The 13,597-nt window shown below is 36.9% G+C and overlaps 1 protein-coding gene across 4 annotated transcripts in view; it reads left to right on the plus strand.

The window, feature by feature from the left end:
• Window positions 1-2,761: 2,761 nt before the first annotated feature.
• Window positions 2,762-13,597, plus strand: part of dclk2a (doublecortin-like kinase 2a) — a 130,072-nt gene continuing 119,236 nt past the window's right edge. For all 4 annotated transcript variants that reach the window (XM_030144309.1, XM_030144320.1, XM_030144329.1 and 1 more), the window contains exon 1: window positions 2,762-3,559. In XM_030144309.1, coding sequence (XP_030000169.1) covers window positions 3,148-3,559 — 412 coding nt within the window. In that variant the 5' untranslated portion in view covers window positions 2,762-3,147. The remainder of the gene's footprint in view (window positions 3,560-13,597) is intronic.

Genomic DNA, 13,597 nt, shown 5'->3' on the forward strand with positions numbered 1-13,597 from the left:
AATCAAATCACTCAATCAATCAAATTTTATTTATATAGCACCAGATTGCAACCAAAAAGTTATCCGATGACACTTTGTCATACCTGCAGCCAGACGTTAGTCTGGTTTTGTCTGTCTTTTATGTTTGTTTGTCACTTCCTGTTTTATTTTGTTAAGTTTCCCCTCATGTGTCTTGTCTGTCGTCTTTACTTCCCTTTCCTTGATCGTTCTCACCTTTCACCTGATTACCTGTCTCCACCCTAATTTGTTCCACCTGTGTCTAGTTGTCTTCCCTCCCTTTTGTGTATTTAAACCCTGTCTCTTCCCCCTGTCAGACGCCAGTTTGTAACTCTCGTAGTTCTAACCAGTGTTTTGACCTCGTCTGTTTGTCTGCCTGTTGTGACCTGTTTTTGGATTCCTCGGTTTTTTGCCTTCTGCCTGCTCCCTGTTGGTTTTGTCTGCCTCATCTGATTACCTGGTTCTGACCTTCTCGCCCTGACAACTGGTATGTGAGTTTTTGCCTTGTCCTTATGTCCTGTCGCCTGATTGATAGCCTGCCTGTGCATGACCTGTTTCCGTCCCTGACCTCCCTTTGCTTTTCCCTAGTCAGCAAAAATACCCCAAAGGCCGCTCGGGGAGACGGGCTGTCGCCCTCGATCCGGAGGACAAATCAGAGGAGGAAATCCCCAACCATTATCCTCAAGATTCTGTCACTAATATTACTTTTACACCTGTGTGTAAATAATAAATCTTTTGAACCTTATTTTTTGTGTCCGAGTTCTGCATTTGGATTCAGTGCTTGTACTAACGGCATCATTTATATAGAGAGTTGGTCAAAACCAGACTCTAAGCCAATTTACAGAAACCAAACGGAATCCTCCAGGAGCAAACACTTGTGACTGGTGACAGTGGCGAGGAAAAACTTCCCATTAACAAGAAGAAACCTGGAGCAGACCCAGACTCCTGGAGGATGGATGACTGCCTTGACAAGTTGGGTTGAAAGCGAGAGATAAAGAGTAGGGGGAGGCAGTTGAGGATAGGTGAATGATGATGATGATGAAGGCAGGAGAGGGGCAGGACCACCGCAGCAGGTCCAGAGATAATCCCGGGAAAATCTGTGATAATCCTGGGAAAAACTTTATTAAAATATTTACAATGGAATGTCTGACAGTGCTAGGACAGGAGGTGCTCTCGAAAGAGCTGGGTCTTCAGGAGCTTCTTGAAGATAAGCAGGGATGCCTCTGTTCTCGTAGTACTCGGTAGAGCGTTCCACCAACGTGGAAGGACCCATGAAAAGAGCCTGGATTGTCTTGTACAAGGTCTGGGGACCACCAGACAACGTTCCCCAGACGAGCAGATTATTTATATACTTATTTACTTTTTTAAATTATTTGTATTTTGTGCTTTGTATTTTTAAATCTATGCATTATTTTCTTAAACTTGTATGTTCAAATGCTTTTTCTCTTTTGACATCTTGATGTTTGTTTAAAATTTTGTACTGTACAGGGTGGGGAAGCAAAATTTACAATGAACACTTAGTTTTTTTTTCTCAGCAGGCACTACGTCAAGTGTTTTGAAACCAAACATATATTGATGTCATAATCATACCTAACACTATTATCCATACCTTTTCAGAAACGTTTGCCCATATGAGTAATCAGGAAAGCAAACGTCAGAGTGTGTGATTTGCTGAATGCACTCGTCACACCAAAGGAGATTTCAAAAATAGTTGGAGTGTCCATAAAGACTGTTTATAATGTGAAGAAGAGAATGACTATGAGCAAAACTATTACACAGTAGAATCCCCACTTTGTTCAGAAACACCAAACCCTCTGTGTTTAGTTCTCTGGTGTTTCCACTGATAACCTTACAGCTGAACACTTCATCAGTTTCTTCTCCACAAAAGAGGAAATTGGCTACAAATCAATTCGGTTCTTCCAACAAACCCAAATGTGTGCGAACTCTTCGAAGTCTTTAGACCGATGTGTTGATGGAGGATAGACTAATGAAAGCAGAACTCCACAAAATGTTCCAAGTTCTACATCAATGATTAGGTACAACTTCTCATTACCTCCGCCAAGGAGGTTATGTTTTTGCCAGGGTTTGTTTGTTTGTTTGTTTGTCTGTTTGTTTGTTTGTTTGTTTGTTTGTCTGTCCGTTAGTGTGCAACATAACTCAAAAAGTTATGGACAGATTTGGATGAAATTTTCAGGGTTTGTTAGAAATGGGATAAGGAACAAATGATTAAATTTTGGTGGTTATCGGGGGTGGGGGGGCCCACAGGGGGGGGGCACTGATCAGCCTTGGCGGAGGTCTGCGCTCTCTGAGTGCTTCTAGTTATATTATGACTTTATTCTCGAAATATAACGACTTTATTCTCGTTAAATAACGACTTTATTCTCGTTAAATAATGACTTTATTCTCGTTAATTAATGAGTTTCTTAAAACTATGACTTTATTCTCGTTAAATAACGACTTTATTCTCGTAGTGACCAGCGTTTTTTTTTATGTGGCCCTAATACGCCGTCGTAGCCTTTTATCCTGAATTTAGGCTTATAAAATGCAGACATATTCATTGCAGTTGCATGTTAATATTTGTTTTTGTTCTATGTTTAATCCCTTTGAATTAAGGTTCTCAAATAAATATCACCATCCGACATCTGTAAAAAAAAAAAAAAAAAAAAAACATTGGAAGAGAGGGGCACTAGGACCCTGAGGAGGTGATGGCTCCCTCCGCTCTCATCCTCCATTCATTGGACCAGTCAGAGCAGGGATGTGAACGGCAGGAGGAGGAGGAGGAGGAGGAGGCTTGGAGGTTTGAGCCGAAGTTTGGTGAAATCTGTTGTTTGTTTGCAGGCCAAGTGACGGCAGGTCCAGTGCGATGTCTGTCAAAGTCATCCGGGCACCATCTGACACATGTGCGTCCTGCAGCCTGTGGTGAGACAATAAAGGAAGCAGCGGATCAGAGGGGACTGGCTGTTTGTGGAGCTCCAAATTAGCCTGCATTTCATCCGGTTTCTCTCTTTTTTTTTTTATCAGCTTTGAGTCTTAAAACAAGCTGATCCAACTAATCCCAGTGTCCGGACACGTGTATCCTCCTCCTCCCACTGGTTCTTCTGCACTATCCGGATAAAAGTTTTTTTTTTTTTTGCTTTGCAGATAGGAAACATGTCGCATAGCAGAAGTATCGAATTCGAACACTTTGAGGAGCGAGAGAAGCCGCATCGGACACCCAGAGCAAACTCGGGCTCCGGTGGGTCGCAGTCCGGGTCCAGAGGAGCCAACGGTCTGGTCCCCAGCCCTGCGCACAGTGCGCACTGCAGCTTCTACCGCACACGCACTCTGCAGGCGCTCACATCCGAGAAGAAAGCAAGAAAAGTGCGGTTTTACAGGAATGGGGACAAGTATTTTAAAGGTTTGGTGTATGCAGTGTCTCATGACCGCTTCAGGTCTCTGGATGCTCTGCTCATGGAACTCACAAGGTCCCTGTCAGATAATGTCAACCTTCCCCAAGGAGTCAGGATGTTATACACGGTGGAAGGAGGCAGGAAGATCACCAGTCTGGATGAGTTAGTGGAAGGTAAGGCTGCTCACTGATGAAAACCAGTTTACACACAAATGCAAAAGGGGGACTCAATTGATCCAGATTTGGTAAATGGTCCAGAAAAATGCACCCTATGTCCTCAGGCAGAATATGATAGATCTTGAATGAATGAATGAAATCTTTATTTGGAACATGTAGACCACAGGTGTCAAACATGAGGCCCGGGGGCCAAATCCGGCCCGCCAAAGGGTCCAGTCTGGCCTCTGGGATGAATTTGTGAAATGCAAAAAATTACACTGAAGATATTAACCCTTTCATGCATAGTGGTCACTCCAGTGGACAGCTATTCTCCAGCTGTTCTCTTGTACAGGGTGGGGAAGCAAAATGTACAATATTTTGAGGCAGGGATTGAAAGACAGTGTATGACCAATTAGTTTATTGAAAGTCATGAGAATTTATTTGCCACAAGAAAATTTATATCATAGAAAATGTTTTTATTCTATGTGTCCTCCTTCTTTCTCAATAACTGCCTTCACACGCTTCCTAAAACTTGCGCAAGTGTTCCTCAAATATTCGGGTGACAACTTCTCCCATTCTTCTTTAATAGTATCTTCCAGACTTTCTGGTAATAGTTTTGCTCATAGTCATTCTCTTCTTTCCATTATAAACAGTCTTTATGGACACTCCAACTATTTTTGAAATCTCCTTTGGTGTGACGAGTGCATTCAGCAAATCCCACACTCTTTGACGTTTGCTTTCCTGATTACTCATATGGGCAAAAGTTTCTGAAAAGGTATGGATAATAGTGTTAGGTATGATTATGACATCAATATATGTTTGGTTTCAAAAACAATTGACGTAGTGCCTGCTGAGAAAAAAACAACTAAATGTTCATTGTAAATTTTGCTTCCCCACCCTGTATATTCATAGGTTATGTTGTTTTAGTTCCATATCAGACAACACAGTGGACACTTACGCTTCATCCCATACACTGACATTCATACTATTACTGTAATTTTGCTGTTCTTGATAAACCTGATCTGTAGTAACATGCTTTAAATCAGTTGCTAATTGTTATTAGACTATAATTAACAGTTTTCATAATCAAAAAGGTTTTTTTTTTTTTTTTTTGCATATTATCTCCATGAAGTTAGTAATAACTAGTATTAGAGTATGTTAAAATGTGAGAAAACACCAGATAATTTGCATGAAAAATGTTTTTGTTTCATAGTTTTTCTTCTTACAACTCCTTTTCGAGTGTAGCTGAATGATTTTGGAATTTTGAATTTGCATGTATTCTGTAAATGCTTGAAATAAACAAAAATAATGAGTGAATGAACAGTTTTCACACAGTATATGACGTTCTGATGATGGGTTTTAAATACATGTTTCTTTGCCTCAAAAATTAAATGCATGGTGTCCAGTTGAGTGGACGTGTTTGTAACTCCATGAAAAACAGGTTCATAAAAAAAAAATAATAATAATAATAATTGCATTGTTTTTTTTTTTATGCCTGAAGAGGAATAAAAACACTCATGAAAAAAATCTCGACCAAGGTTTTTATAATTTGTGCATGAAAGGGTTAATCATTTTAGTTCAGGTTCCACATACAGACCATTTCAATCTGCAGTGGGTCGGATCAGTAAAATACTATCATAATAACCTATAAATGATCACAACTCCACATTTTTCCCTTTTTAGATGTAAACATTTCCATGTCATTTTACTGTATTTACACTAAAACAAACTAACTTTTCACAACAACATGAATAACCGCAACAAATATGAACATTTTGAAATGTCTGAAGTGTAATTTTAACAACATTCTGCCTGTTATTAAATGTTTTGTACATTTGTTGATCCACTGGGATCTGTACATTGTAATGAACATGTGTAAATGATAAACTGAGACAGAATATTGTTAAAATTGCACTTAGTTTTCTTAAGAAATTTCTGTTTGTTCATGTTATTCACATTGTTTTAAAGGATAGTTGGTAAATGTAAACATTTTCATTGCATAATTTTACTTTTTTCGCTCCAAAACATAGAGGAAAGTTTGGAGTTGACATTATTTATATGTTATTATGTTATTATTTTACTGGTTCGGCCCACTGCAGATCAAATTGGGCTTAATGTGGCCCCTGAACTATAATGAGTTTGACACCCCTGATGTAGACGGTAAAATCAAAACAAAAATCAGCCAATAAAATATAAGTACTGGTACATAAATGACACTGGTCAACAACAAATTTATTGTTTAAGTTTTTTGAGCTGATTTAGGATCATTTTGGTGTGCTGAATCCAAAAATCACATTAATTTTGCTCAATCAGGTCAACTTTCTGAACTATGCTACATATTGGCTTTTTAACATTTTTGCTTACATTTATGGGCATTTTCACATCATATGATACAAAATTCTTCCATATTTCTTGCAGTAAACGAGTTCTGAAGATTTTACTTTTGCCAATTTATGATTAATGGTTTTTTTAATATGACAGGTGAATGAAATGACTTCGACTAGAAGATCTTGCAAAAATAAGCCTGATGTATTCTGCTACATCTGCGGTGAATACACCATTGTACCTAACAGGAATCAAGTCACAAGTTTCATAAAGTGTGCTTACCAATCTTATTTTGGTATTAATTATTATATTTTGTGAGAAGATCAAATTTTTCAAAACCAAATTAGCAAAAAAAACCTGACCTGATTGAGAAAAACAGATGTCATTTTTGGATTTAGCGGTGCAAAATGGTCCTAATTCAGTTGAAAAAACCTAGACAACTTGCAAAAAACATTTTTTTGTAACCCAGTGTAATTGATAAGTTAACAAACAACAAAATAAATAATAATAATAATAATAATAATAATAATAATAATAATAATAATAAAACAAATGAAATGAAAAGTATACATGCTCAAAAAGGAGTAGGAAGAAGTAAAAACTTATGTACTCCTACCCCCAATTACTTTCTTATTATCTTCAGTAGGTCATTGGTTTATGTTCACATTCTAATCCAGGAGTGTCAAACTGATTTTAGTTCAGGGGCCACACAGACACCAATATGATCTGAAGTGGGCCAGAACCAGTCAAATAATAACATCATAACCTATAAATAATGTCAACTCCAAACCTTTCTCTATATTTTAGAGTGAAAAAAGTAGAGCTGCAACCGATTAATCGACTCAAAGTGATCCAAAAAAATCATTCAACCACAATTTTCCTGAATCAAAGCTTTGTTTCCTTCATTTCTCCGCTGTTAAACATTGGTTCCACTGTTGTGTTTCACACGGACGCTTATTGGGACGTACAAAGAAGCTTCAATTCAGGAAAACTGCAATAGAATATTTCCCTTCAATCACTTCTAGTCGATTAATCGAATCGGGAATTTTTGCATTCACTTCAAGCACCTAATCGATTAATCGGTTGCAGCTCTAGAAAAAAGGTAAAATTACATAATGGAAATGTTTACATCTCCAAATCATCCTTTAAAAAATCAACAACTTGAAATGTCTTAAGAAAAATAAATGCAATTGTAACCATTTTTTGCCTCTTCTAATCATTTGCACATGTTCAGATCACAGTGGATCTACAAATACACAAAACATTTAGTACCAGGCAGAATATTGTTAAAATTGCACTTATTTTTCTTAAGATATTTCAGATTGTTCATATTTGTTCAGATTATTCACATATTTTGTGAAACGATAAACATTTTCATGTCATTTTACTTTTTTTTTAACACTAAAACAAATAGAAATAGTCAGAGTTGTCATTATTTATAGGTTATTATGGACCAAAGGCTGAACCTGAACTAAAATCATTGTTAATATCTTCTGTGTAGTTTTTACATTTCATTGGGTTGGACTCTTTGGCGGGCCGGTTTTAGGCAACGAGCCGTATATTTAGCACCCGTGTTCTAAGGGTTCATTGATAGTTTCTGCTTTGTGAATCCATTGGGTTACCAATTGCTGCTGAAGTTTTTAAAAATCCTGTAATGGGTGCAAAGTGTAGATATACCAGTGGTGGATCTAGAAAACTTTCCAGTGAGTGGCAAGAGGGAGGCATTAGTGCAGTACAGTATATGAAAATCTCCTATATCTAAATAGAGTCAACAAAAGATCCACTAAAACACTTTAAAACTATGTATTGTGTCAGTATGCCCTCTAAGAAAATAAAGACAATATTTAGGCTCAAATGAAACAAAGGTTCCTCAAAATAAGTACAGGAAAAGAACTTAAAAAATTATAGTACAGGATTAATATCAGCTGGTTCTTTTAGGAGAATCTCATTTTCAGTGCTTTTGCTGCTGTATTTTGCATTTCTGGGACCTTTTGACAGTCGTCTTTTTACTATTTAAAGTTTGTGTTTGCTCATAGGATCTAATTCAGTGGTTCCCAAGCTTTTTTGGGTCGTGACCCCATTTTAACATCACAAATTTCTGGTGTCCCCAGACATTCAAAACAGAGACATTTTTTTGCTAAAATGTATTTGTTTTTGATCATGTAGTAGTTTGCTATACTATGTTGCAAACAGATGTTAATTTTAGATGACATTTAGTCTATATAATGTATATTATTATGAACAGAGGCAGAAAAGCCAGGTTGAGATGTAAACTAATGCAAACTGTGTTGTCTGGTTGGTGTGTTGCAAGATGCTTCATTCTGCTACAAACATTAGAAACCTCTAGAACTAATATGTAAAAATTATCCATCAAAGGTACAATATGTATGCGTGGAAAAACTGGTGTGTATTCATCTTTTTTGTTAATATGAGCACCTTCTGTGACTTTCTCAGTTGCCTCCATTCATAACAGCCTTCACTCTGATTTTCATGTCGAAGCTTTGAGCTGAATTTTTGGTGAAAATCCAAAAGATGACATTTATTCTCTGTCCCTAGAGCAGTGGTTCCCAACCTTTTTTGGCTCGTGACCCCATTTTAACATCACAAATTTCTGGCAAACCCAGACATTCAAAACAGAGACTTTTTTTTTTTTTTGGCTAAAATTTATTTTTTTTTGATCATGTAATAGTTTGCTATACTATGTTGCAAATAAATGTTAATTTTAGATGACATTTAGTCTATATAATGTATATTATTCTGGACGGAGGCAGGAAAGCCAGGTGTAGATTACTGCACAAAGTGAGAATTTGATTTTCCTTGGTCAGGATATGTACAGTCAGTACAGCTTGGATTTACAAGGCTGACAATTAATACTGAACAAACAAGAACTCAAACTATTAATTACACTGGGTTACAAAAAAACGTTTTTTGCAAGTTGTCTAGGTTTTTTCAACTGAATTAGGACCATTTTGCACCGCTAAATTCAAAAATGACATCTGTTTTTCTCAATTCGGTCAGTTTTTTTTTTTGCTTATTTGGTTTTGAAAAATTTGATCTTCTCACAAAATATAATAATTAATACCAAAATAAGATTGGTAAGCACACTTTATGAAACTTGTGACTTGATTCCTGTTAGGTACAATTTTGTATTCACTGCAGATGTAGCAGAATACGTCAGGCTTATTTTTGCAAGATCTTCTAGTCGAAGCCATTTCATTCACCTGTAATATTAAAAAAAAAAACATTAATCATAAATTGGCAAAAGTAAAATCTTCAGAACTCGTTTATTGCAAGAAATATGAAAGAATTTTGTATCATATGATGTGAAAATGCCCATAAATGTAAGCAAAAATGTTAAAAAGCCAATATGTAGCATAGTTCAGAAAGTTGACCTGATTGAGCAAAATTAATGTGATTTTTGGATTCAGCACACCAAAATGATCCTAAATCAGCTCAAAAAACTTAAACAATAAATTTGTTGTTGACTAGTGTTATGAAAGAGCTGCAGCATCTGAAACTGACCACAATGAACATTTGACAGATAAACAGAACCACAGTGCTTCAGTTTCAGCTTCACAGTTTGTCATGTCTGTTATGTATGTGATTGTCTCTCTAAACTCACCATATGTTTTTTATTAGTAAGTTTTTCTTTTATTTTTATCAATTACTAGAAATTTCAGGCGACCCCATTTGAATTCCAGGTGACCCCACCCCAACGTTGGAAAAACACTGATCTTATATCTCAAGGAAACTTACCCTGTTTTTTGAAGTTTCTGCTTCATCATGTCCACGTTGGGGAACCACCATATACCTGGTTACAGAGTTTATTTATCCTAGGAGAACATAAGAGGTTATTGGATGCAATGAGGAGAATCCTTGCTTCATTCCAAATGGAGACTTTTTATTAACCCTTTCATGCATAATGGTCACTACAGTGGACATCTATTCTACAGCTGTTCTCTTATATATTCATGGATTTTGTTGTTTTAGTTCCATATCAGTCAACACAGGGATGCTTATGCACCATCCCATACACTGCAACAATTATCATTGTTCTTGATAAACCTGATCTGCAGTCACTTGTTTGAGTGTGAATCAATTGCTTGTCATTGTTATTAGACTGTAATTAACTTTTTTTTTTCTTTTTTACAATAAGTTTTTTTTGTTTTTTTGTTTTTTTGCATATTATCTCCATGAAGGGAGTAGTGACTAGTATTAGAGTATGTTAAAATGTGAGAAAATGTCAGATTAGCTGCATTAAAAAAAAATATTTCATAGTTTTCACACAGTATATCAGTAAATATATTTCTTTGTTTCAAAAATTAAATGCATGGTGTCCAATTGATTGGATATTTTTGCAACTCAAATAGGTTCATAAAAAAAAAAATCAATTGCATTGTTTTGTTTAATGCCTAGAGGAATTAAAACACTCAGGAAAAAAAAATCTTGATTAAGGCTCTCATAATTCATGCATGAAAGGGTTAATTTGTTTTTGATCATGTAATAGTTTGCTGTACTATGTTGTAAATAAACATTAATTTTAGATGACAGTTAGTCTTTATAATGTATATTATTATGGACGGAGGCAGAAAAGCTGGGTGTAGATTACTGCACAAAGGGAGAATTTTATTTTCCTTGGTCAGGATATGTACAGTCAGTCCAGCTTGGATTTACAAGGCTGACAATTAATACTGAACAAACAAGAACTGAAACTATGAATTATGAAAGAGCTGCAGCATCTGAAACCGACCACAATGAACATTTGAAAGATAAACAGAACCACAGTGCTTCAGTTTCAGCTTCACAGTTTGTCATGTCTGTTATGTATGTGATTGTCTCTGTAAACTCACCATATGTTTTTTATTAGTAAGTTTTTCTTTTATTTTTATCAATTACTAGAAATTTCAGGCGACCCCACCCCAAGGTTGAAAAACACTGATCTTATATCTCAAGGAAATTTCCCCTGTTTTTTTCAAGTTTCTGTTTCATCATGTCCACGTTGGGGAACCACCACATACCTGGTTACAGAGTTTATTTATCCCAGGAGAACATAAGAGGTTATTGGATGCAATGAGGAGAATCCTTGCTTCATTCTGAATAAACTGACATAACTGTTGTGACATATTTGACCCACTGAGCGTCAGAGACCCCTCCTCAGTGCAGCTGTATGCAGCCTGGGATTCAGTTAATGGTCGTCAGTTTGAGCTGATCTCAGCTGGACTTTCTCCTCTGTCCCCTTTTAATCTAGTACTGAATGTACAGGGTTATGTTGGCTTTAATGGTCTTGTGTACCTCTAAGTGCATGCCTGCCTGGAACCACAGGAAACCTCATATATCCATCATCTGCTCATAGGTTGCAGCATGGGGGACGTGAATCCATGAGGTTTAACGGTGCTAATATCAGCTCATTTCATTTAATTACTCCTATTATATTATTGTGTGTTATTATAAACATAATGGCATTGAATATTCATGTATTTGATAAAACACACAGGTGTTCTAACCAGATTCTCCTGCCAATGTGATCCACCACAGTCGCTCTGGACATGAAAGAGTTGCTGTGTGTGTGTGTGTGTGTGTGTGTGTGTGTGTGCTAAGACCATTGCTTAGAATTACTGCTGCTTTTTGCTACTTTTATTGGTATTTTTCTTCATTTACAATGTCACTCATATTGTACAAAATGTCACATATTGTAAAATCTCTACATTGTGACACCAGTAAAATCAGTGGTCCAGACTGATCTCATGAAATCGCGTTGTATGTCACGCTAGTTCTTACGGCATTTGGCGTGCCATACGTACGCATTTTTATCCGTTCACGTGTTATTCAGTGCCAATGTATGCCAAGATCTCCGGTTTACATATCCGTAACCCCTAACTCTAACCCTAACCTTAACTCTAAACCGAACCCTGATGCTAAACCTCACCCTAAACCTAAATCTAACCCTAAACCTAATCCTAATCCTAACCCTTACCCCTAACCATAACCCCTACCCCTACCCTAATCCTAACACTTACCCTATCTTTAAACCTAACCCTAAACCTAACTCTAAACCTAACCCAACACTAAACCTAACCTTAAACCTAAACCTAACCCCTAACCATAACCCTTACCCCCACCCTAATCCTAACGCTAACCCTATCTTTAAACCTAACCCTAAACCTAACTCTAAACCTAACCCAACACTAAACCTAACCTTAAACCTAACCCTTACCCCTAACCATAACCCCTACCCTAATCCTAACGCTAACCCTAGCTTTAAACCTAACCCTAACCCTAACTCTAAACCTAACCCTAACGCTAAACCTAATCCAACACTAAACCTAACCTTAAACCTAAATCTAACCCTAACCCCTAACCATAACCCCTACCCCTAGCCCCACCCTAATCCTAACCTTAACTTTAATCCTAACCCTAAACCTAAATCTAACCCTAACCCTTACTCCTAACCATAACCCCTACCCTAATCATAACCCTAACCCTATCTTTAAACCTGACCCTAAACCTAACTCTAAACCTAACCCTAACACTAAACCTAACCCAACACTAAACCTAACCTTAAACCTAAATCTAACCCTAACCCCTAACCATAACCCCTACCCTAATCCTAACCCTAACCCTAGCTTTAAACCTAACCCTAACCCTAACACTAAACCTAACCCTAAACTTAAATTTAAATCTAATCCTAACCCTAACCCCTAATCCTAACCCCAACTCTAACCCTAACCGCTAATTGCATTGTATTTCACATACACGTGGAAAGCTTATAATGCGTACAGATAACACACCAATTAAAAGTGTTGTGTTATCTGTACGCAATTCATAATAACACGTTGAGGGGCCAAGTAATAGTGTAAGTTACTCTTCCCATCCCTGATGTCAGAAGCACTTTTGTTTTTAGTTGTATGTTAGAGCATGGCTTCTTTTCAGTGCTATTGTTCCCTCTACAGGAACACTAACCTCTCAGTCATGTTGAAGTTAATCCTCATATTCATACTGTGTGTTTTCCTGCAGTCCTTATTTAACATGAGGTCACTGGTCAACCACACATACATCCACTAACCTCTTACTGCAGTCATTATTCTCATGTTGTAGGCTATTTTCATCTTAAAAGTTTACACTCTGTGCTACACTCATTTCCCTTGCCCTGTCCCCTGAGAAACTGGGGAAGATTTAGGCCAGAGCCTGATCTGAATTCTGGAGTCACTAGTTTTGAGCAAATGTTGTTTTGGTGCATTGGCTCAGGTACAGACTGTTCTGCCCCTGCACAACTGCACGAGGACCCTGATCATCTATTTAACCGGTCATCTCATCCACAATTCATCCACTGAACAAAACTGCAACAACTGAAGTCAGTGATGTTTTTGAAGGGGTTTTTAAATCACAAAAAATACCCTAGCATAGTGTGTTTCTGTCGGAGTGAATGCATTTTCCAATGTCCAACAAAAATTATACTTCAGTTGGTGTTGAATATGGAAGGCAGATGAATAATGTTATTATTGTCAATATATGTGGTTTAACCCTTTCATTCATGAATTATGAGAACCTTAATCGTGATTTTTTTCCCCCCGTTTTTATTCCTCTTTAGGCATGAAAAAAAATGCAATTGACTGCTTTTTATGAACGTGTTTTTCATGGAGGTGCAAAAATGTCCACTCAAATGAATATGATGCGTTTAATAATTGAAGCAAAGAAACATGTATTTACTGATATACAGTGAAAACTATGAAA

The sequence above is a fragment of the Sphaeramia orbicularis genome, chromosome 1 (assembly GCF_902148855.1).
Source record: "Sphaeramia orbicularis chromosome 1, fSphaOr1.1, whole genome shotgun sequence".
Taxonomy (NCBI): Eukaryota; Metazoa; Chordata; class Actinopteri; order Kurtiformes; family Apogonidae; genus Sphaeramia; species Sphaeramia orbicularis.